The following is a 24,885-nucleotide window of genomic DNA, read 5'->3' on the forward strand; positions in this document are numbered from 1 at the left end:
AGTTATCGTTGGATTTTGTACACGCTGAAAGACATTACTCTTGTATTGTTATAATGTTTACTGCTCACGAGGCTTTTAGCGTAGTACTTCCCCGTTTGAGTTATAGTCGCCTCCAAAGTAACATTAGAGCTCATAACAGATGTCGGAATTGAGCCGACTGCAAATATATCATGTTTCAACACATCAGAAACAGTAAAAACGCGGTTGTGACTCAGATATAGAAATGCCTGTTCAGTTGTTTAGCATCAAAGTAGATTATATTATAGTCTAGAATAGCCCAGTGTTAATGACCCCCCAGAGGCTTTTAGACTTTTGAAAATGTAATGTAGAAAATGTTAGGATAGTGTTATTTATTTGTTAAACTGTGTAATGTAAATTGGGTAATGAATATTAATTCATTTTGAGATGAGATTAAAGATACATGTTGTATGAATGCAGTTCTTTATGAATATATAACACATTCATGCTGAAATTTTATGCCAGTTTCTATTTTTCATAGTATATGTGTGCAGATCTTGTAAATAAAATTGCAAAAAAATCTACATTTTGAATTATGATATAGTCCACTGGGTGTATCGTGCCAATTGTGCCCATTTTGAAAAAAAAAGTAGTTTGGTCAACATTTGATTGTTTGTTTTGCATTCCCATTCTGGTAAGTTTTTTTTTAGCATTGTCCTTTCACATGAGTTCAGAAATATAAACTAGGCACAAGAATACATTTTTAAAACCTTAATTGCTAGCGTGATTCAGCTCATTAGGTGTTGCAGAGTCGCTATGTCTTAACTATTTCATCTACTGCAGTCAGAAAAGATACAGCTAGCAAAAAGTGATTGCCTTGATCATTTGCAAGCCAGTCTGACTTGTTTGACCCTGGTGAAGGTATCTTCCCAACAATGACTGAAATCTAAGCTAACCCTGTAGAACCCTAATTTGAACAGTCTAATTGGCTGTTTGAATTGTACGCAAACGTTTGCTATCAGGGGTGCAAATCGTTTTGAAAATTGGTGCTAAACTGTTTTGAAAGTTTAGCAGCAGAGAGCCTACTGCTGCTAAATCATCACATACTGCCCTAACCAAGCCCCTCTAACAGCTTCTCACAGGACACATCCCTTCTCTCCTGTGTATATGGATAAGTGTGGGTGGGTCACATGAGTAGTTCAGACCCAATGAGAAACTATTAGCATCTATGGTTGCTAAGGAATGAAACATGTCTACTGGAGCTAGAATTGATTTGTTGCTGGTGCTATATGAGGTACTTTGGTGCTACAATCTCGCGCCATAGTGCCAAATTTGCACCCCTGGCAATGGTGATAGGTGAAGAGTTCAAAACATACTTGCAAAGTCAGTGAGTTAGTTAAGATAACTAAATTCGCCCAGTCCACCTTTTAATAGCCATGGGCTACTGGGAATCTTGAGGAAATAAAAGTATATCCTAGAACCCAGAGATAACTATGTTAATCGTCCCACACAAACACTTGCCAGAGTTGTAACTGGTCATGTTTCCTTAATTTTTAGTTTTTTTCTTTTGGTTTTTAATAAACACTGTGGAATGAAATGCAATGCAATACATGCCATTAAAGTGAAGAGTAGTCTGGAATTTAGATTTTGAAATACTGTGCTTGGATATAATATAAATCCTGTTAGAACCCTGGAACAGAAACATCAGCTAATTGGTGGTGTGAGGTTGAGAGAGAGCAAAATATACCATGGGAATGTATGGACCTTGAAAGCCTTGTAAACTAATTCTTAGAAAACTGATAACAATAATAGATTGGACAAAGGTTTAGTTTTATTTCCTTAGAGATTACTTATTTACAGACACACACACACACACACACACACACACACACACACACACACACACATACACAAGCATGTAGACCTCCAAAGTGGCCTTGAGGCATATCATGGGACAGTATGGGAAAGCTCATGTCTGCCATTGTGCGATCCCTTCAGTGGATAATTTACTACTCCGTGGAGCAAATGCAATACTTTTCATGGAAACTTTCTAAGGATATTACAAAGCATTGTTTATCTAATACTATCAACAATTCTATACCAGTGTTATTTTTTTCTACATGAAAAAACTGTTATCTGAGTACTAATAACAGTAAATAATATGGTTGAAATATGATGTCAAGTCTGTGCACAACTTGACTTTTCCCAACAAAGAAGCCTTTAATGGAATATATAGAGGTGCATTTTTTTGGCAATGGCATGGAAGTGTTACTTCTACAATCTAAAAAATAACTTGCACCCAGTATCGTGACAATAAGTAAAGGTGGATACAGGTAGCTGCTTTACTACCAATGCAGTTGGCTGCAGCTAATGACCAGAGAGAGGCATTTTTTATTCAAATCTCACATTTCAAATACGTTTTCTTGTATTATTTACACAACACCTTCTATACATTTAGTGAATGAATGAAATACAACAGAAACGGAAGAACATTTAGCATCATTATTGTACCCATATCTTGATTGGCTTCCTTATTGTTTTCTTTAAAGAAGGTTTTGTTTTTCTTTACCTCAAAACAATTTAACTGGTCTTTTACAAACTGCTGAATGGGTCTCTAGCCTGAGGAAGATTGTACAGGTTTCTCTACTTTTTCCATGATCAGTTAAAGTAGCACTGGTTTCTTGCTTTTTTGTGTTGAGTATTAAAAAGAAAAACAATGGCAAAATAACACAGAATCTTGACAATTAGCTTTCCTTCACAAAGGGAAGCATATGTGATTGTCTGTTTTGGCTCCATATTACATTATGGATTATGGTCCAGGCTGTCAGTGATACAATTACACCACACAGTTTGTGTGAAAGCATGATAAAGCACAGGACAGTTGTGTTATGTTTACACAAGATATGTTGACATTTAACTGCGTGTTGTGCCTGTGGTCCATAATCAACATTTGTGTTCATTTTAAAAGTATGTTCCACATTACTGGGACCGTTTTAGTTTTCTTTTGATATTTAGCAGACAAAAAGCTGTGAGAATGAATGTAATAGCAAAGAGCTTCCTGATGTATGGAGTGTGCAAATTGATTTTTTTAATGCTAATGACAAGGCAAGGCGACTGGTAAATGCACGCTTTGTTGTATAGGCTTGTGTGTGCATCAGCAATTTCCTTGTTACACTGAGCCCCGCCCAGCACTCCCTCCACCTACTGTTTCAAATTGCCTTAGTCTCCGGCTGCAGCTTTAGTAAGTTGTACCCCAAGGTAAAATGATGTCAATTCTTGAAATGTTTAGAAGGTGAAAGCTTGATGTTTTAAGGTAAGTGACGAATGACTGGCTGCTCCAGATATCCAGTGGAATTACTGAATAATACATCAGGATTTTCTGAAAGGGTCTGTGTTTGCAGACAAAATAAGAGGTCTGTTCAACTTGTTTCTGTTTGTGTGTCACTGCCATTTATTAGGGATTGTTAAGTATTTATAGAAAAACATAGTTTCAGGGACTGGATTAAGTATAAATGGAATAACTTCAAGTCCATTCGTGCAGCTAATTTGGTTTGCATTGTTTCATTATTTTACCTGAAGAGTGAAACTGTTGTTTTTCTCTTATTGAACTTAAATATGGAGTGAATGAATTTTGCATAGAGAAATCCTCTCAAGATATTGCCAGTTTACATTGTGTTACTATAGATTATTTTCATTGTCACATAGAGCTGTGATAAAACATTTATGAATGAATGGATACTTTATAAGTGTCAGATACAGAGTAAGACAGAACACAAGAGGTGAATTATAAATTCTGTAAATATTTAATAACTGGCGCCAATGGGGGTGAATGAAACGGTCTGCATCACAGCCTAGATTTCAAGTTTGTTTTCCATCACAACTTCAGAATAGCTTGTGTTTTAAAGAAAGCTATCGCAAAATATGTTATGCATTCCTTTCTTATTTTTTTAGAACTTGTGGTAACATTGATGTGTGCCTGTGTAACGAGCAGTGTTGTGTGATACACTTCCATTAAGGATTATGTCCCCTGTCAGGTGAGGAGAGGTTAAAGCTCTAAAAACCGCTGAATTCAGGGAAGCTGGTCTCTTTTGCATTGTGGTTAAGGTGCTTGGTTAAGGTGGTGTATGGGGTTGCCGGTTTGCCCTCAGCCTCTGCCCTGTTACATTGGTCCCATGACCCGGATCTCATAGGCTGGCTGCAGCTGATAGCCCAGGTTAAGGGGGGGGAAGAGTGTAACGGGCAGTGTTGTTTGATGCACTGCCGTTAGGGATTGTGTCCCCTGTCAGTGAGATGAGGTTCAAAGCTAAAAATCTTGAATGCAGACAAGTCCAGCTCTTTTGCATTGTGGTTAGTATGCTAGCTAGCAGTGTGCAGAGTCACCAGTTTGTGTCCAGCCTCTACCCTGTAAAAACATGTTTTAGATGTACAGTGCCATGAAAAAGTATTTACCCCCTATCTGATTTTCTGCATTTTTGCACATTGTTCACATTGAATTTGGTCAGATTTTTTTGTGGGTTATAGTAATATATAGAGGGAGTGACACCAAAAATGACACCAAAGTTTGGTGCTTCTTTCATTTGTTTGGTGTGCAAGGTAATCAAACATGCAATCTTCAGGTGTGAAAAAGTTATTGCCCCCTAGTTAACTCAACCCAATTAAAGGGATAATTAGGGTCAGCTGTTTGAATACTTTGGTTAACAATCGGGCTTGATTTGGGCCAGCCCTGCCCAATATAAATCTGACTAACTTTGGCCCTTACCATCAGAGTGCTGACAACTTCACACAGGTTCTAGAGGCACATCATGCCATGATCAAAAGAAATTCCTGAAGACCTCTGGGGGAAAAAAGTTGTTGATTCCTGTCAGTCTGGAAAGGGTTACACCTAACCACAATATGGCTCCACCAAACCACAGTCGGAGCCATATTGTCCAAATGGAGAAAATTTGGCACAGTAGTGAATCTTCCAAGGAGTGGACGTCCTACCAAAATCTCTCAAAGAGCAAGGCGTAAAATCGTGCAGGAGGTCGCAAAGAACCCTAGAACAACATCCAGGGATGTGCAGGCCCCTCTCATCTCGGCTAAGGTCAGTGTTCATGACTCCACCATCAGAAAGACACTGGGCAAAAATGGGATTCGTGGCAGAGTAGCAAGGGGGAAACCACTGCTCACTAAGAAGAGCATGAATGCTCGTCTCAGGTTTGCCAAAAAGCATCTGGATGATCCTCAAGAGTTCTGGAACAATGTTCTGTGGACAGATGAGTCAAAAGTGGAAATTTTTTGGCCAACATGGGCCCCGTTATGTCTGGTGAAAAACAACTGCATTCCACAATAAGAACCTTATACCAGCGGTCAAGCATGGTGGTGGTAGTGTCATGATTTGATGATTCTTTGCTTCGTCAGGACCTGGACGACTTGCCGTCATTGAATGAACCATGAATTCTGCTCTGTATCAGAATTCTACAGGAGAAGATCATGCCATCCATCTGTGAGCTGAAGCTGAAGCATAGCTGGGTCATGCAGCAAGACAATGATCCGAAACAAACAAGGAAGTCTACATCACAGTGGTTGAAGAACAAGAAATTTTAAGTTTTGGAATGGCCTAGTCAAAGTCCAGACCTAAACCCCATTGAGATGTTGTGTCAGGAGCTGAAACTAGCAGTTTATCCTCGAAAACCCACAAATGTCACTGAGTTGAACCAGTTCTACATGAAGGAGTGGGCCAAAATTCCTCCACGGCGCTGTAAGAGACTGATCAATAACTACAGGAAGCGTTTGGTTGCAGTTATTGCTGCTAAAGGTGGCGTAACTAGTTTTTGAGCCTAAGGGGGTGATTACTTTTTTACACTGGGGCATTGGGTGTTGCATAACTTTCCTTAATAGATAAATGAAATAAGTATCAAAATGTTGCATTATTTGTTCACTCAGGGTCCCTTTTATCTAATATTAAATTTTGGTTGAAGATCTGATAACATTCAGTGTCAGAAATATGCAAAAAAGGAGAAAATCGCACAGGTGGCAAATACTTTTTCATGGCACTGTAAGTTATGAAGTTTAAAAGATCCCAAATGTCTAAATCTTAAAATGCCACCCTGCTGAATCTTATACAGTGCCTATAGAAAGTCTAAGTGCCTATAGAAAGATAATACAGTACCATATTGAAACTTTATGTTGGTTTAATACTAAAAGGCTATATTTATCAATTCTTATTTAGTAAAATAAGTCAATTGAATGTAAATTCCTAACTTTGCACCTCCCTTCAAACAATGTATTTAATATTCTCCAGTCATCTCCAGGTTGGACATATGGATAAAGTGCTCCCTTTTCTTTTTTGTTATAGTATGCTTCACTGGTGCGCCTCACACTTGCACACTCTATAAAGGGTGGGAGCTGTTCACTTCCCATGTCTATGCCCTCTTTGGTCTTTGAGAGACTGCCAAGAAAGGTGAAACAGAGACAGTTCACGAATATGCCTAGTAATAGAAACTAGGCAGAGAGCACCAAATTCTGACTTTAACAGGACCTACTCTGGAAATGAACCATAAGCCCTAACAGGAGCGGTTGAATGTTTTCAGACAGTGACTCAGAAACTGAGAGATTATTTTCAGCCCCAAGACTCAACTATAAAGTCTGCTTACCCCATTAAACCAATTGTCTGTTCCAAGCTTCTGTTCCCCACACTCTTTAAGTATAGCTGAGCTAATACCCATACAGATTTATATAGTGTAGCCATGTGATTAGGGAGCTTGTTGCTGAGTAGAGGAGCATGTGCAACCATGGTATTAGTCCAGCTTGGGAGTTGTGGTATCTTCTGTGTGTGTTATTACAAAGAGTGCGCTAGAGTGGAGCTCTTCCATGGTGTAGGCTTTATACAGGGCTACGCTGACTGTCACATCACGGAACATCAAACTCAGTCAGCCTTTAACCAGCAAGACAACCCCCTCCTCACCCTCTCTCGGATTACATTACTTATACCTGGCAGGAACTTGGTCCTTTCAAGGACAGGATTTCCAGTAATTTGAGGCCACTTTGGTGGCATTGTATAGAGTTTGTGTTTGAGAGAAATTACAAGGGACGTTTTATTAAAAAAAAAAAAAAAAGAAAAAGAAAAATGAAGCGCAGTTTGCAAGTTAGCGATCCTAGAAAGGGGTTTGGCTCTGCTAGTTCATTACAGGAGAAGTGTGAGCAGTCTTTTTTTCTTTTCTACTACTATAGGATGGAGGATGAAGCTGTGTTGGACAGAGGGGCTTCCTTTCTTAAACACGTCTGCGATGAAGAGGTAGAAGGTAAGAAAATAACATTACGTTCTTAAATACAGCTTAATCCGGTGTTTTAGCATTAGACAATACACTTTTTTATGCCTTTTTGTTTTCTTCTTTACCATTTTCTTCCTCCTGTGTTTTTTTACTTTCAAACTGTCACTGCTCATGTTAAAATGGCACACAGACATCTAACTTTTAGATTGTTATTGTTCAGTTTTTTAGTTCCTTATAGGGGCATAAAAGGGGTAAACATCCAATCATATGTTGATTTTCAAATCTCTTTCAATTAATTTTCAATGTATAAATAGATTCAAATTATTTTACAAAAATACAAATTGAAGATTTATTAAATGTGTTGTCTGCTGTGCTTTAAAAACTGTATGAAAATGTATGCTATCGGTTGTTAGACAAGCAGACATTGTGTTGCACTACATGGGTTGCTCATCCTTTATTTATTATATCTGGTTGTGGGCTATTTACATAATGCTATATAGGTAGCATTTCCACGCTGCCGATAATGCTTTTCAATAAATGTCTGGAATGTAACTATAGTGTAATGTACCACCATGAACTCCACACGCCATAATAAATGAAGAGTAAACTTGTGTGACGGCGACTGGCCTTGGTCTTACTCTACACAATTTACTACTGTATGGATAGACTATGCCCTTTGCATTTCTGTATGTTTCTGTAACACACATAATACATTGATTACAGTATATTGGACAAACAAAAGCCTAATCTGTGCTTACTTGTATTAGTAAACACATTCGGTTTACAATTGGACCCAGCATCTTTTTCATCTTCCTGAAATTGTAGTCCTTACTAATCCTTCCTGCAGCTTGTCTAATACCTGCTGTTTCCTGCATGGGGCAAAATCCGTAGGCTGATTTCTTACAGTGCCAAATGCACCCTTCAGCTTTCACTGTGGAGCTCTGCTTTGAAATACTTAAAACAAAGGTTACAGCACACTCCTTGATGTGTTCATTTTATTTCAATTGTTAATTTTAATATCATCTTGGACCTTCTCAGTGCTTAAAATATATCCAACTAAACAAATATATTATGAGAGAACTGCAATAAAATAATATTTTATTAGTAAATTGAACCAGTCAGCTTGCCTTGGCAAATGTCGTCTGGTAATGATTCCAACAAAATCAGAATCCGCAGAAACGAAAGTCTGGGAATTCCTCTGAATGACTTTCCGAATTGGGAGTCTGTCCAGACAGCTTGAGGCACCACCCATAGGAAAGATTTAGGAGAGCTGAGTAACCTGGAATTGTAGAATATTCAGAGTTTAAGATGCTGAGAGCTGTAGTTGTTCTCCAGACTCGCAGCCAGCAATGAAAAGGTTAGGATGTGGATAATGTTATTTCCTAAACCAAAACAATAAATGGAGGCATCAGTCCATATGAAGCTGTAGGTCTTTCTGCAATAGAGCAACAGTAGTATATTTATAAGATCAAATGTGATTATGTGAACAAAAAAATAAAATTATAAAAACATAAAAAAAAAAAATGTCTTTGTAAAAAACAACCAATAGGTTTTTTTTTTTTTTTTTTTTTTTTTTTTTTGCAAGAATACATTTCTGGCTTCTTTTCTTTTACAAGTAGGTTCTAAACTACAAGTAAATCAAACGTCACTTGCTATGCAAATGGTCCCAGAACTTTAGAGTGATTCTATCTTACAACATAAATACATACAACTTACCTGTCTTTGACTTAAAACAGATTTACAGGTTACAAATGTGCAGTTTTCTTTTAATATTAATTAAAAAAAAAAAAAAGATATCTGATACTATTGTAGGTTAAAGAAAGACATGCTTCTTTCCTGTTAGTAACCAACCTGCTGCTTTGATTTCCTCAAAGTACAAACCGATAACTTTCTTTAACAGCTGCTGGAAAGCTCAACTCCAGTCTCCAGTAGGTCGTTACAGAGACCACAGATGTGTGCAACATATTGTGAATAGTCATGCTAATGTTGCTCAAATGACAGAAAACTTCAACAGTAGACAAGATACAAATGTTTTTACTGGAACAATGTGCCAGGGGTCATGCATTGTGGACTTCGGTACCAGGTCACTCAAATTCTGTATACGCAATAACACGTGGCTACAATTCCCTTTAGGACCTAGAATCGTCCTAGAATCTTGTTAGTGTCTCCACCTGCCATGTTAAAGTGGCCAATAAACGTTATACTTGCCCTGAAGATAACACATAAAAAAATGTTACACATTAAAAAACATATAAATGAAAAACAAACATTCAGATTGTTTCCCTATCCTTGTATTACCGATAGTAATTAGACATCTTCAGGAGAAGGTTACCAACAATGCAGCTATGGTAATAAACTGTATAGCGATGACCAAGATCAGTTAACTAGGTCTATAAATTTAATATTTAAAGTGCCCTCTTTGTTTTGGATGGGAGGTACCCATTGATTGTTTTCAATGATCTTTTTAGCATGTCCCACAGGTCATGTGGCAGTGTATCCTCTCCTGCGTTGATTATTACTCTGCACTCTCCGTTACTGGGGAAACTGGATGCAAACACCACCAGGGATTAAATGAGCATAACATGATTGCCTGCAGACACTGCCAGAAAGGAGCATGTTTAATAGAGCCATTTTAAAAACACAGTACTAAGAAGCATTTTATTTAATTCTTCATTGCAACAGGCTTGGTGTTTTACTGCTTGCTGTTTTTTACAGGTTTGCTGTTTTTCTGCCTTTCAGTTGCTTTAGTATATACTGCATATACATTGGGCAGTCATGTTCCTTGCCCCCTGGGTCAAGGTTTAAAGGTGCTGCAGTAAAACTGTTTTGGGAAACAGAGAAAACTGAAAAAGAAAAAAAAAAAATACAGGGCTGGCTAAAAGTGGCTTGAGGTGTATCCATGCATGCTGTCGCTTATCTAGCCACAAACTTTCATTCCACTGACACGCCTGCTCGCTCAGTTACAAATCTTATTGGCTGGCCTACATAGCTACACGTAAATAGCTACTATGGATAGCTACAGGCAACCAAACAATTTACAGACACTCGCAGATTTGCATTTTCAGTGAATGACACACCATTTTTGAGTGGAAATAAAGGAAGCACCTAATCAAATGCGTTTTTACATCTAATTCCAAGATTTCACTGAATTTATTTAAATTCACAATTTCTGTGACAAAATTGTAGCCTTACATATAAATTGCTAATCTGAGTTACAACAGAGAAATTGATCTTTTCTTTGACAGATGGGTGAAACTGGTACTAATTTTAATGAAAAGGGCATTTTAAAACATGTGCAAACCTTTGTAATATGTATTAATTGGTATAGAAAACGTCTTTGATCCTTTTAATTTTAAGTGTGACAAAGCAATTGAGAGGAACATTAAATAAAAGCAGATCGAACTTTCATCAAAAACACAAGCCAAATTAGTAGAAACAACTGGGGCAACCTGGACCCCCATTGCTTTTACAGTTGTGCCTATTTGTTTGGTACTGGGCATGGTTGCAAAGGTTGGAACTGGATTGTGATTTTTATACCTCCACTTTAAATGGCTGGGCACTTTTGATAACTTGGTGTTTGTTCACATTTTCAATGTGTCTTTGTTTCAGATGAGAATTACATCAAAGCTATACTTAACATTCTGTTTTGTTACTCCTATTTGAAAAAAAGTCTAATTGCTAAATTTGTATTGACTGGTGTTGACAACTGAATTATTAGTTTATTACACAATGCTATGAGAATTGCATCACTCCTTATGTAGGCCTATGTGCCATGAATGAAAGCCTATTTGACGGAAATAAGTCTAGTTTAAGTAGTTAAATAATACAAAAGAAATGTGAGAAATTGATTACATTTACGTTTAGCGTTTGCTCCCAGACAAGCATACAGTTCAAGAGTTGTTAACTACTGAGTTCATTAAGCTTTGACAGCAGTTCATATCAACCTGGGGGGAAAAAAAAAAGGTAGGGTTGAAAGTTGGTGTGCACTTGTAGAGTTGACAGAGAACAGATTATTTTAAAGTTATTTCCTGTCAGAACTTAGCAGTTTCCTGTATAAATTGCATTAGGGAAGTGGTTGGCATTTATTTACATCCTTACTTTGTGGCAAATTACTGAAATCCCCTCCCAGTAGTCCAAAAGGAAACAATTGACACCCAATTCCTGACTTCACCATCCTTGTTTTACATTTCCCCTCCTAGAGTAAACACAGAGGGTTCTCAAGAGAATAACTGACGTCGGTCAATGCTGAACTGTAAACCCTGTTTATAAAACTTGAAACACCTGCCATAGCACTATCAATAGGTTGTAACCAGGATGGCATTTATTCAACAAGGTGTTCACATTGGTTTAATGGATACAGGACCATTCCTCATATATCAATTACTACCCTGCATGTCTTCAGGGAAGTATGGGTGTAGAAACCTGCAGTAAAATGTGTTCTCCAATATGGTCAATATAGTTGTCGCTGTTTAGACTGCTTTGTACTGTTTCAGGCATTTGTGCAATCTTAGATATCGAAACACCTACCAAGCAAGTAACTTCTATCCACATTCAGTACCAATGTATTATTACACCAGGTTAGCATTGTAATGCAATTATTCTACAATGTACAGTATACTTATTTCATTTTACATGGATTAAAACCATATGATGAAAGCTTCTGACTGCCACAGGACTGCTAAATTGTGTTACAGAGCCAGTGCACGCTATTCTGTAACCATTGCTTTCTGTTCTTTTAGACATACAATGAGCCTTCATTCTGTCTGATGTGTTTTGTGTATGTGAATCCTGTTCTCCAGGTTGGCTCATATATATATTTAAACTGCTGGGAAGTGCAACACATTAGAGAAATACAATAAATAATTAAAAGCAATACCATCTTAATTTTTTTCCCACACCAGCTCTGCAAGTTAGCTCGTTGTTGCTGAATTGTTACAAACCCATGCCAAGTATACCCAAAATAGATGCATCACATATATACAAAAAAATTAAACAATTACATGTATATCAGCACTCCATAAGAAGAGTTGAAAGAAATTCCGAAAAGACTTATTTTCTGTCCCTCAGAAGTACAGTATTTTAAAATTAATCTAACAAAGGATGCCTAGTCACAGACTGATGCCAACTTGTATCTTTGTTTTTTCCATACAGGCGTGACTACAGTAGTAAGACTGTGCAACTAGAATGGATCATTGTAATGTGTCCACACCTTTTCTGCAGGACACCACACCATCTACATTGGCGTGCATGTGCCCAAAAGCTACAGGAGGCGAAGACGCCACAGGAGGAGAGTGGGACACAAGGATAGAGGAGAGAGAGAGAAAGTGACGGAAAATGCCTCTGACAAGTCGGATGTGGAAAACAATGATGAGACCAGCAACAGCATCCTCAGACCACTCAGTAAGTACAGCAAAGTGTTTGTCAGTCCGAATAAAGCCTGTTACCTTTTATGACTGCACGGTGGTGGGGGGGTGGGGGGCATGTTTCTTTTAACTTTTTTCGCTCACTGAAAAGGCCCCTTGGCTATCAGTACTGGGTAGCCTTCCACTAAAGGGGTTGCTGACTCCACACAGTCAAAACAGAGAGCTGTGTCTTTTCTGCTGGTTGACAAGAGTATTTAGACAGATATGAATGAAACTCAAAGTGCAGATAATAACCATACAAATGGGTCTGGATGTCTTGATGTTTGGCATTGTGCATGATTATTAGTCGGTGGCTGTGGGCGGGTTTGTTGCTGATCAAGTTTGAGGCTGCTGTTCTGTGCCTGAGGAGGGCTCTCATTTTTATTGCGTCATGGCTTTTTATGTAACTGGGAAATTTAATATTTCAGTATTGCATGTCCTGCTATATGAGAAAGAGAGGTTAAAACTATAGAGAAAGACCAATATAAGGCCCCAATTTTATGCGTTGTGAAGTCAGTTTTTTCTGTTGGGCTTCTTCAGTACTGATTTTGAATTTGTATAAATTGAAAACAAGTTTTTTGTTTTGTGTAAAAGAAAGCAGCCTTCACACGTATTGTATAATGTGCACCTCTTGTGTGTTACCCTGTCAAAAACACTGTAGTATATGACAGTATATAGACTACAATAATCCAAGTATACTGCAAACCTCAAATATAAGGCATAGAATGGATCCCAACATTTGTAAAAGGGTGCATGTTATATTGCTTCACAACTTGAGTTCCTAAAGGACCATTCCAGACTGTCATGGTCAAGAAAGAGTTAAATAAGATTCGATCTGAAAATATATAAATTGATGTGTGTGTGTGTAGGGGAGAGTGAAGGAGGGCCAATAATGGGGAGATTCTTTGGATGACCAAATGCTATTTCAATAAGAGAAATAGTCAAAGATTTTGACATCTCAATGTTAAAACAAATTTATTTTTAGCACTTGATTTATATTAAATGGTTTTGACATTTTTTCATTGTTTTTGTTTGCACAACATTTGGAAACAAGTGTACAAATAAGATGGCATAAGAGAACGATAGTCAGCATAATGTTTTAAATCTATCAACTCTGTATTTTTTTTTAATGAAAAACTGAAACTTGGTGTTAAGATAATATAAATCTGCAGATTTCCAAATCCTATAGTTTTCTAACTTTTTAAAACTTCATAAAACTACTAACTGCAAACAAAACTGTCTGTAATCTTACTGTATCTTAAAAGTCTTTGACCTCACTGCATAATGTCAAAAGTTATGACATTTGACAGGTACATGAATTGTATCTTTTATGTATTTATTTTAACTTCCTTTAGGTATCTGCTATGTCATAATAATTACAGCATTCAGTTATGTAACATTGCCTTAATATGTTGTGATAACTGCAGCACTATAAAAGAAACATCTTCTGTAAGAAACCTCTTGATGAAAAAATCTTGATGCTTGTGGCAAAGTGGTTGGTAAGGGGAACAGGTGTAGCAGTGATGCGATGCAGGAGTGATGAACAGACAACAGTGATTCAGTGAACAAGTGTTTATTTGTGCTGTTTCCAGGTCTGGCGACCGTCAAATAATAAATCCCCGGCAGTAAACAACAATGTGTAAAGCGCGGGGATGGTGAACACAGTACAGTGTCACACACAAACAAGGGCACGGTCACCAGTCCTGGGTGATATTCAAACGTGCAGGTGCTCTGTGCAGTGGTGCTCTGGATAGTGCTTTACGTGGCGACAGCTCCGGAGGTGTGCGTTAACTGTCTAGTGGTGCGAAAGACAGACAATTATAAACAAACAAAGACAACACACAACACGTAATACACTCTGAGAGCTCCTCTCTCAGTCCTTCTCTCCTCACTTTACCCAAACGAAGGAAAAGATCAGCGTTACCCTGGCCCCTATATGTAATCCCACATGATATCTAGGTAAACGGTCGCAGCTGCCTTATTACTTGCAGCTGCCTCTCGTTTACCTTTCAAATCAATACAGTCTTACAACAGAGCCTCGCTTCTTTCAAGGCTGACCCACTTCCCTGACCCGGAAACGAACTGTCAGGCCAGCCCTTCCAGATACTTCTCCTCTCGTTCTTTAGCGCCCTCACAGGTCGGGAGGAAGATTCATCACCAGAACTCATGTTTCCGTCACAATGCTGAACACCAGTAATTAATCGTGGCATACATACAACTGGGCATCTGGGACATTGGCTTTATGTTCCGCTTTATTAAAATGCATCTTAATTTGTAGTTTCACAGTTGATCTATAGCCATTTACCGTATCTGTTATATCTGCTGCAAATCTATATGGATCTTATCTTGGGGAGATTACAGGCTTCAGACAAGTCACAGGACTTCAGTCAGATACTGTCTTGCCACAAAGCATTAAATACTGCTTGCAATTTGTCTGATTTTATTTTTTTTTCCCACAACATATTTAAACTGATGATTTACTCTTGCTTTTTGGATTCATGCACAGCAGTGGTCTCCAACCCTGGTCCTGGAGAGCTACTGTGGCTGCTGGTCTTCATTTCAGCCAATCTCTGTTACTTCATTGAACCAGTTATTGGCTGAAAAACAGGTGTTCCAGAGCTTTAGCCACTGACGATGTAAAGACACCTATAAAACCTGCTGGACAGGGGCTCTCCAGGTCCAGGGTTGGAGACCCCTGCGATGCAGTATATTGGCAGACTCTAAATGGATCTCTCTTGGTTCATCAACATTTGAGAGAGGACAAAGCAAACTTACCATGGCCCTTAATGAGTTTTGATACAGTCCCAAGGAAGGTGTCATTTGTAACGAGCAAACAGCTCTTCCCATTGAGAGCATGCATGGCTTTGGACTTTGCTTCCTGGCATTACCTAATTAAGCATCCTCGCTGGGGGCTGCAGGCGGACTCTCGGAAGGCCACATGCTCACCACTGCTTTAAAATTCTTAATATACGACTTTCCCTGGTGTTCTCTAGCTCTGCAGACAGAAATGCTTTAAAAAGATCTGCAAGCACAGATCGATGATTATTAGCCTTGGTGCATTAGGGTCGTTGTTTGAATTCCTGTATATAAATAGTGTCTGTATTTATTTATATAACTCTCCAGGATATAACCCTTGAGATGCATCATATCATTTACTAAGGGGACAGCAATCGCACACGCAGGCTTCTGACTGCCTACATTTACACTTAGGAACCTGGTCCAACAAGTAGGCAGTCATGCATTATTCAACATTTCCGGGAGAGAAAACAGTGCAGCATTAGAAATATGCCTACACATTCTTCTTGAACTTTTTGAACTCCTTTCATAGAACTCGCTAGTTAAACTCTCAAGTGTCTTGTTAATACTGTAAGTGCTTTTGTATGTACAATCTGTACTTTGCTTTATTACTTCAGTGTAATATAATACCACAGGCTGTTAGTAGATGCAGTAGGTTGAATATCAGTAGTTGATTTTATTAGACGCTAGCAAGTGATGAGAGTTTTAAAGTGAAACTTTTCTCCTTTTATAAATTAACATCATCAACGCATGTTTAGCCTTTGATTAATGGAATAGACTTTTTGTTTTTCAGACCAGTGTAGCAAAAATCAAATCACAGATGGCCCTTGTCTAATTTAGTTTTGTTTGTTTTTTTAAATTAATGTCTATATGATAATTCATAAAATTAGAAGGAATCCAAACATGTCACGATCTGACTACTACAAGTAAACACAAAACAAAGTAAACAAATAACGGTCCTCCCTACTTCTCTCTGTTTCAGCATTGCTGATTGTAAATGAGAGCATTTTGTCTTGTGTGCTCATTGGCAGAAGCACAGCTAACAATTCACTGTTGTCAGTTTCTATGGGAAAAGCAAGTGGGGAACTCAGTTGTTCTTTCAGTTCTGAAGGTGGAAGGCGTTAACTACACAGGCTGTTTGTTTCCCGCAGACACGGGGCAACCTCCTTCATTTAAACGATAACCCACGTTAATCCTTTCTAGAACTGTTAGCATCTCCAGCCAGGGGTTATAATTAGCTAAGCTACCCTAATTCTTAAAATAAATCTGTGTTGTGTGTCAGTGCGTACTTGTTTCTAATGAGAGGTTTGATGAAGCAGTTTGTTTTTTCAGTTACTTTTTTATTATGTATTCCATTCATTTTGCATGGCTGGTATTCATAAAGAAGCAAAGTGTTTTAATAAAATCGACTAAATTAGCAACATACCATATTATCTAGCTACAGATGTTTGTTGTATTAAATAATTGTTGAATACCAGCAATCCGGGTTCGCTAAAACAATGGGAAGTTTAGAAATATATCTGTGTAAAAACAAAACTAAATACTATTTCCCTAAATTGGAAATGGAAATTATTATAATAAATGAAAAATAATCATAATTAGGGAGTATTTTGTAGCTGATGCGTCATTCTGTAAGGCTTTTTAAGAGATGTGAAAATGTTAATGAAAAAATAATAATAAAGGGCTATTTGCTGCTACCGTGTATTTCCATGGTTTCTTTCTCTATTTTCTTTCTTGGCTCTTTTATTCCTGATCTGGCAGACCCATTAGCGATCCAGCAATAAACCGGTCAATTTAAGTGACAACACAAGGCCCAGCTTTTATATGTGCCGTGGGGTTATTCTGCCAAACGCATGGCATTCTGGAGAACTTGCACACTTCAAGGCTGGCCCTCGGCCTGCTAGCAAAAGATCTTCGAAACACATAAGTCGCACTTTAACATTGAAGTGAACAGTCACCTGCAGCCCGAATGCTATGACTACCCTCATCTAATGAATAAAGATGTGCAATGTTAAGTGCCCATAAGTCTACTACTTACTGTCACACCTGCACACCCCTCGACACCCCTTCACAAACAAGCTCCTGGCAAAACCAATTGCAGATTGTAGATCTTCAGGCCACACTCGGCCTGCAGCCCCCTGGTGGACTTTTCTGTATTGCAGTAGTTTAACTCTTATTCCCAGGGTTGCGAGCTGTGAGCCAAGGATAAAGATAATAATTGGGCACACTACACTGGGGAGAGAACCGGGGTAAAAAATTGGAGACGACTAAATTAAAAAAATAAATAAATAAAATCTACCACGTTCATAGTGGTAGGGCTTTGTAGTGACACTGCATTGTAATTGTAAATAGTGTATTTCCTTTTTGGAAAAGTGTTTGCTAAGTATGTCAAGGCTGGGGTTAGATTCCCATCCCTGCTAAAACATATGTGGAATGTGGCCAGGTGCCAACTGGCTTATTGAGTATTAGTTAGCCCTGGAAATCCAGTTGATTTTTTCAGAATCCAGAGGTGAATGTCTGCAGATGTGTATTGAACCAGGATGAGCAAAACACAGATGGAAATAAGAGATTACCATGTGTGAAACTGGTATCCTTACATATAAAAGATAATAGGAAATAGCTTAGGGGATTTTATCCTTTGAGGGTGAAGGTTTCTGAAGTGGGACCTCCCTTATAGGGGAGCAGTGATCGGCCACTGTTTTGGATAACTTTTGTATTGGTTTGCTGTTTTCTTTTGCATTTTTTGTACTTGGTATTTCTGTTACACTGTGTATTGCCTGTGTGTTGTACCAGTGTTGGTATAGCCACATGGTCTACTCAGCAACCCCGCCCTATGAATTACAACTGCTTTCAACTGCAATTGTGTGCCAATCCCTGGAAATATTGTAAATAAAACCCGGGCACCTGTGTGGCGTTCCGACTGTAATGCCTCAATTTCTCATAGCAGATTCCCACATTACGTTTACAGTAAGCTTGTATGCTTCTATTTACCAGTGTGCATAAATGCAGACCTTTGCAATTTCTCTGAGTCCGACAATCGGAGACACGTTTGGAAAACTCAGAACTACCACAGCAAGGCTTTTTATTTGGGATTCCAATTGTGCTTTTCCACTTTTACCTTTAAAGCCATACAGATTAATGGCAGCTTTGTCTACACCATCATTTAAACAAAAAAGATACCACATTTACATACTGTGTAATTGTTGCTCTGGAGACTGCTTGTCAGTAGACCCATATTCTGTAATCTTAAACTGATACCACTGAAAGCTCTTCTCTGCTTAAACTAAGAATTCGTATTTTTTTCTAGAGAGAAGTGTCAGTTTAGCAAACGAGATACACTAATCCACCTTTTATTAGCTCAGCGTTAATTTGAGCTTATTTTGCCATTTATACGCAATGTAAACAGCTGTCCTTCTCTGAAGTTGATGTTGTCCAACGTGTTCTATAACATATTGTACAATGTGTTCTGTCTTCTTATGTGTATTTTGTGTGGTCAGCAGAAGAGTCACAATCAGAGGTTGGTTCAACTATATTAACTAATTGATAAATCATCATTAGCTAAATGTTCATCAAGAAATAACAATATCATTGTACTGCCTCAATGAAAGAGAATTTCTTCCAGTTGCAGAATTTTGGCCAAATAATATTTACTGTATTGTTTGTGAACTGGGCTCTTTGATTGGCTGAGAGGGACTGAAAGATTTATAGTATTTATTTACAACTGGTATCAACAAATGTGTTGATGTATAGAAACTCGCACTCAGCATGTCTTTCCTATCTGACCAGAAGGATGTAATATTGGAAATTGGATATAAATAACTGTGAAATTTCATTTAAGGGCATACAAGTACTCTTTAGCTTTAATTAACTTTCAGAAAAATGTGGAAAGTTTGTGTTGCAGCAAAAAGGCTTTAAAAAGTCACCCCTGTAAAGTTTACTACTTTCTTTAGATTTCATTTTCTGTCACTTTTCAAAGTGATATAAGAGTATCATAACATATCTATTAATCATTTATCTGTAATATAATAAACAATTTTTTTGCATTTCCTATGATGTCTGTGTTCCTGGTGGACCCTAAACAAACCGCTTCTAAGTGCATTTTGTTGCTTTCATTTTAAGTGAACATAATATACGTCTTATGAGAGAAATAGCATTTCTATGAAATGTCTGATTTGTGCAGAAGCGATGCTGCTAATAATACTGCTGCAACAGTCTATCACCCTTCTTAAGTGAACAATGGACATGCCAAGACCAGCTGAACCCATGTGCTTGTATTTTCCATCATACCTGCAAAGTCTTTGCAAGCTATTTAAAACAAGAAAACTATTGCCCTTTTTTCTATAGCATTTGTTTTGACACTATTTTTTTAAACATACAGTGTAAAAACCTAATCCACGTAAGCAAGCTTTTAGCTGAAAAGAGGCAGTTGCAACTTTCACATGTCGCCCCTTTTTACAGTGCTTTTTAGTAAACTTTGTTGTGCTTCTATAACTATGATTTGCACTTTATACATAAGGTTTAATGTGCATTCTGGTTGTGCCAGCTTTTAATTATTTAGCCAAGAAATTTCTCACTAAAACAATTAATGTGGTATTCATATGTCATCATTAATAATGTGCCTGGGTTAAATAAGATTTTAGTTTGCCTTTCACCAGTAAATCAAGCAAAATTCTAGTAATTTATAAATATTTCATATATTGTTTTACAAATAACTAACAGCACATTTACGTCTCATTAAAATAGAATAAATAAATGATTTAAAATATAAAATGCAGTTCAAGTTGTATGTAAGATAGGTAAGGACAAATCAAATAGTTCCTGGAAGTGCTAAAAACTGTCATCTCTGATTGGGCACTGTAGTCTTCCCTCGTTTGGGTCACCAGATGCTCTGAGACCAGCCCTGTGTATATGTGTCAAATTAAGCTTGGAACTGTATTTTTTACTATGGGACTCCTTAAAATTCTCTGAACAGGGAGATCTAAATGTGTGTGTCAGAACTTTAACATTGAAAGTGATTAATGAAACTAAGTTTGCTATTTTTTTTTAATATGTGTTCCACCTTCTTGTTAGTACATACCAACACCTGTGTGTAATTTGCTCTGTGTGTGTTCCTTGTACAGTATGTACACAAGGACATTCTCAAATCTGTGGCATTCTTTTATCTGCAGTCCAGGACGCTGTCGTGGAGGCTAGAACTTTACCCTTGTTTTCATGGTGAAACACTTTCTCCTAAAGTTATGAGTTGGATGGACAGGGGTTTATTTGTGCACACGTTGTATCGGTGAAAAGTGAGCAGTCACCCCCAGCCTGGATGCTATGGGCTACCCTCCAATTGAAATTCTGTTTATGAAGTACAATGTCAATAAGGAGGAATGGGCTCATTTTAAAAGAATAATTATGGATAAGTTGTTGTGGGAAATTCCTCTCGTTCCAGTTATCAATATATGCAAGAAGGTAAACTGGTCCAAAAGTGTTTTTTGTACATTAGCTATGTAGAATTAGAAATGCAGTTCATTTGGACAGGTGAAAGTGTATGTAGGGTGTTAAGTCGTATCTCTTGGATTTAATATTCTGTATTAGTACTTTTATATCCCGACATGCATGAATTGCTAAAGAGGATTTTAGTCTTACTTGCAAAAGAATAAAAAATACTGTGTAATCCTTTCAAGTCAAAGTCAAGTAATTAAAACATTAGAGATTTCGATATTAAGAAGTGATAGAAAGATGTGCTGAAACTATGAGAGCACTAATGCAGCTAATAATGACAGCAGCTAAGCTGCTTTTGGCAGCTAATGCTCTTTTAGTTTCCCATGTGTTTTACGCTAGACAAAGTGTTCTTTGTATGAGCGTGATTCTTGGCTGCAGTACACATCCCTTTCAATTTCACTTGCTGTGCCATTTTCATTTATGTCTTTCCTTTTCCTGCTTTTTCTCTCTGTTACTTACCCACATTGCACCCCTTTCTCCCTAGCAACTGCAAGAGTTGGGGCCTCCGCAGTTGGAGGAATGTACTAGGCAGTGTTTCAATACTAGATTGTGGCACTGGATCCAGGACTTGAGTTGTGCTCCAAATACTACAGAAAACCAAAATAAATAGGTCTTGTGTTGCAACATGGCGCAATGCTGTTTATCCCTGCAGCATTCTCTATACTTGTTGTTTCCCATGGGCATTGTATTTTGTGTGCTCTTACATAAGAGTAGCCTTTCAACAGTACATTGAAAGATATACCAAGAGTTTGAAATGTGTTTGACTTATCATTCAGTTGGTTAGTAGCAAATGTGTGAATAACATCTATCAAATTTCGTATTTTAAACAACTTTTTTTTTTCTTTTACAATTAATGGGTGACCTAAATTGAAAAACTCCAAAGAAGTAGCAGAGTCTTTGTCAACTGAGTTACAATTGAAATGTGTCAAAGTTGAGACAAATCTATTGTGTGGTATCTTGGCATGTTAGAAATGTACCTGGTTTCAAGTCTTGTTTCGTGCTGCAAGTTGTTTACGACATTTCTTTGTTATGACATTTGTCAGGCCTACATATGGTAGCAACAACAGTGCCATAGTGAGAGAGAATGTTAAAATACTTTTAGATTATTTATTAATGATTGTGGCAAAGTGGTGAGTGGATACAGGTGAGTGCAGTGCAGAGCGGATACAAATCGGACAGACAATTACTTTCATGTGCAAGGGGGTGTATTGAAATGACTCGACAATGTCCAGAGGTTTATGACAAACACCTGTAAATAATAAATGTTGGAGTGGTTCAGCGGTCCGGCTTTTACAAGTCCAGGTTTTACACACACACCCACATTAAACACACAACACAAGCACAATTAACAGTGAGTGATATTAGCTGCTAGTGGCGTAAATACAGTTCTCTGTGTAAGGCAGGGGTGAAAGTGATGTCCAGGTTGATGCTGGCTTGTTACTGGGAGTCTATTAAGACAAACAACAGTTACAGCCGACACTAACAAACAAGACAAACACGGTTTTTCAGCAATACAGTACTCCTTCAAGGTCAAATCCAACCATTTACTAAAGGAACAGATTACTTTGCCACGACTCTTATTTATACCCTTCCTCATCCCTTGGTTAACGAGTGCACCTGCTTTTCCAATCTGTGGAAGCCATGCCATTTCCCGTCTGGATCATTGAGTTCGAGTACCGTAGCTCTGCTCTTTTTCTAGCCGGCCGAATTCCACCTAATGATGATCAGGAGCCGAGACCTGGTGATGATCTCCCTCCTCTTTCTCGCAATATGGGCTGCCTCATATGTCTGAATTCTCATGAGATAATCAAGCACTAGTTTGAGGCACAGTAGTTTGATCGGTGGAGGCCATGCTGAGAGCTGTAATGCGTATGTTGTGTCTGAGCTGACCCAGGGTACATTTCGATAGTACGCCGGTTGACAAAGACCCAATTTACCAAACAGTGGGTAGCTGTGTGGTTTTTGTGATATAGAGATGCAAGCCGGTTACGGTCGGCTCGGTTTTTTATCCACTCTTACAGTTGTTTTTCATGTCCCATTGGTTTTCGGTAAAACCAAAATTAAAGTTTAAAACCGAAAAAAAAAAAATGGATTTGTGCAGCCAAGGTAACGAAACATACCATTATTACACACGTTTTGTTTTTTAACTGTGATAAATAAGTTCAATTCAGTGTAATTGCGTCACTCTTACCAATGTATTATACAATTGTCAAAAGCCCCCCGAAAAACATACACAGAGTTCTCAATTAGTATGCCGGTTTATTATAGCCTGTTGCTGTAATATGTATGACTATAACAAGGCCCTTACACTTGAATTCAATCAATATGCTGATTTTTCAATGCAGCAACAAAGTAATCAGACAAAAGAAAACCTTCCAGATACATCAGCAGTTTCCCTTGCGCTTGTTTTGCAGCTTCACACTGGTTCGGGACCTCAACTAACATTTTATTTCCTTTCAATACATTTGCAAGGGCTGTTTTAGTCAGTTTAGCATCATTATTATTTTTTTTTTTGTTAGGTCTACACAAAGTTTAACAGATTGATACAACAACTTTTTTAACTCCACATCAGCTTTTCACTTCGCGGGATGTATTTGTTTTTAACAAAAGTTTTAGTTTAGAGAACGCAGGCAGAGTTTGCATCAACACCTTTCATCAGCAAACCTAAATGGGCAACAGCCAGAGACATCTGAACACCCACACTAAGTATGAAGCCGCACTGAGGGCAATCAGTCAAGTCTTGTCATAACTTTTGATTTATGTTACCATATTAACATGATTTAAGGGGTGTTAAATACATTTTCTATATGCAGAAAAGTGTGTGCTGAGCTCCCGAAAATGCTGCCAACTTAGTGCTGAGACAGTGTGTCGGTTTTGGTTCAGTTCCATCGTAACTGCTGCATCCGTACTATGATAGTTTTGCGTAATTGGTTTGGTCTACACCCTTAGGCTAATGTGCGATCATTTTTTATATTTTTTACTGCAAGTCTGTTACCTAAATGTATTGAGTGATATGAAAAAGTAGGTAGCGGGGTTCCGAAAAACCATATACATCCCCACATGTTGATACAACTGTTTTTAAATAACTTAATTTTAATTTTCATTGTTAAAATCCTGACAACTTTTTACACTTATAACTTTAAAGACTGTTTCAAAGCTCTTTTGAAAATGGATGCTCTAGTGCACTGGGGTGTGAGATCTGTTCTCTAAATCATTGCATAAAGAGTAAATTCAAAAAAACAAACAAACACAAAACAAGTGCTCTGGCAGAAAAGTGCTTTTCTGTTCCGTAACACATCATGGATCGTTATTGCTGTGTTATCTGTTTGACAACGTGGGCAATAATACTTACACTATCAGTGCACTAGAGTGGACATTTTGAAAAGAGCTTTGAAACACTGTAAAGTTATCAGTGTAGGAAGCTGTCAGGATGTTAACAATAAAAAGAAAAATAGCAGGTACATTATTTAAACAGTTGTAGCACCACATGGGACCCTGCAACGTTATTTTTTGGAGCCACACTACTTACTTTTTAAGTTAATATAAGTGTGTGGTTCTGTTTCTATTTTCCAAGACCCTGCTTTAAACTTCAGTTCATGCACATGATGGTATTTTCCTGGTATGACTTTTGCACTTTCACTGTCAAGTTTATTATTAAGCCATGTATAATAAGTAATAAGTAATAAACCTCGACCACAAAAATGCCAAGAGAATCCTTTTCTGGGCCACATGGCATATTCCTTGTGGCTTGTTATAGACTCATTAGAAGATCTAGTTTTAGTACAACTAAGTACTTGCATACAAGTTATATTTTTGTGGAATTGGAGAGATGGCATATAATATCAATTTTTTAATTCCAAAATAATCCTCTCTAATGATCAAAGTCTTTGCTACTACAGTATTAAGTATGCCTAATAAAGCCATTCTGTTTCAAATATATTTAACATGCAACAAGCATAGTGGTGCAGCATTTACCAAACAACAAAGTG

General features: G+C 37.8%; 1 protein-coding gene across 4 annotated transcripts in view; it reads left to right on the forward strand.

Annotated features, from left to right (window-relative positions):
- LOC121300176 (electrogenic sodium bicarbonate cotransporter 1) overlaps window positions 1-24,885 on the forward strand; it is a 101,910-nt gene that overhangs the window by 431 nt on the left and 76,594 nt on the right. For all 4 annotated transcript variants that reach the window (XM_041228674.1, XM_041228667.1, XM_041228683.1 and 1 more), the window contains exons 2-3: window positions 7,171-7,241; window positions 12,432-12,611. In XM_041228674.1, the coding sequence (XP_041084608.1) occupies window positions 7,171-7,241; window positions 12,432-12,611 (251 nt within the window). The remainder of the gene's footprint in view (window positions 1-7,170; window positions 7,242-12,431; window positions 12,612-24,885) is intronic.

This window comes from Polyodon spathula, chromosome 2, assembly GCF_017654505.1.
Source record: "Polyodon spathula isolate WHYD16114869_AA chromosome 2, ASM1765450v1, whole genome shotgun sequence".
Taxonomy (NCBI): domain Eukaryota; kingdom Metazoa; phylum Chordata; class Actinopteri; order Acipenseriformes; family Polyodontidae; genus Polyodon; species Polyodon spathula.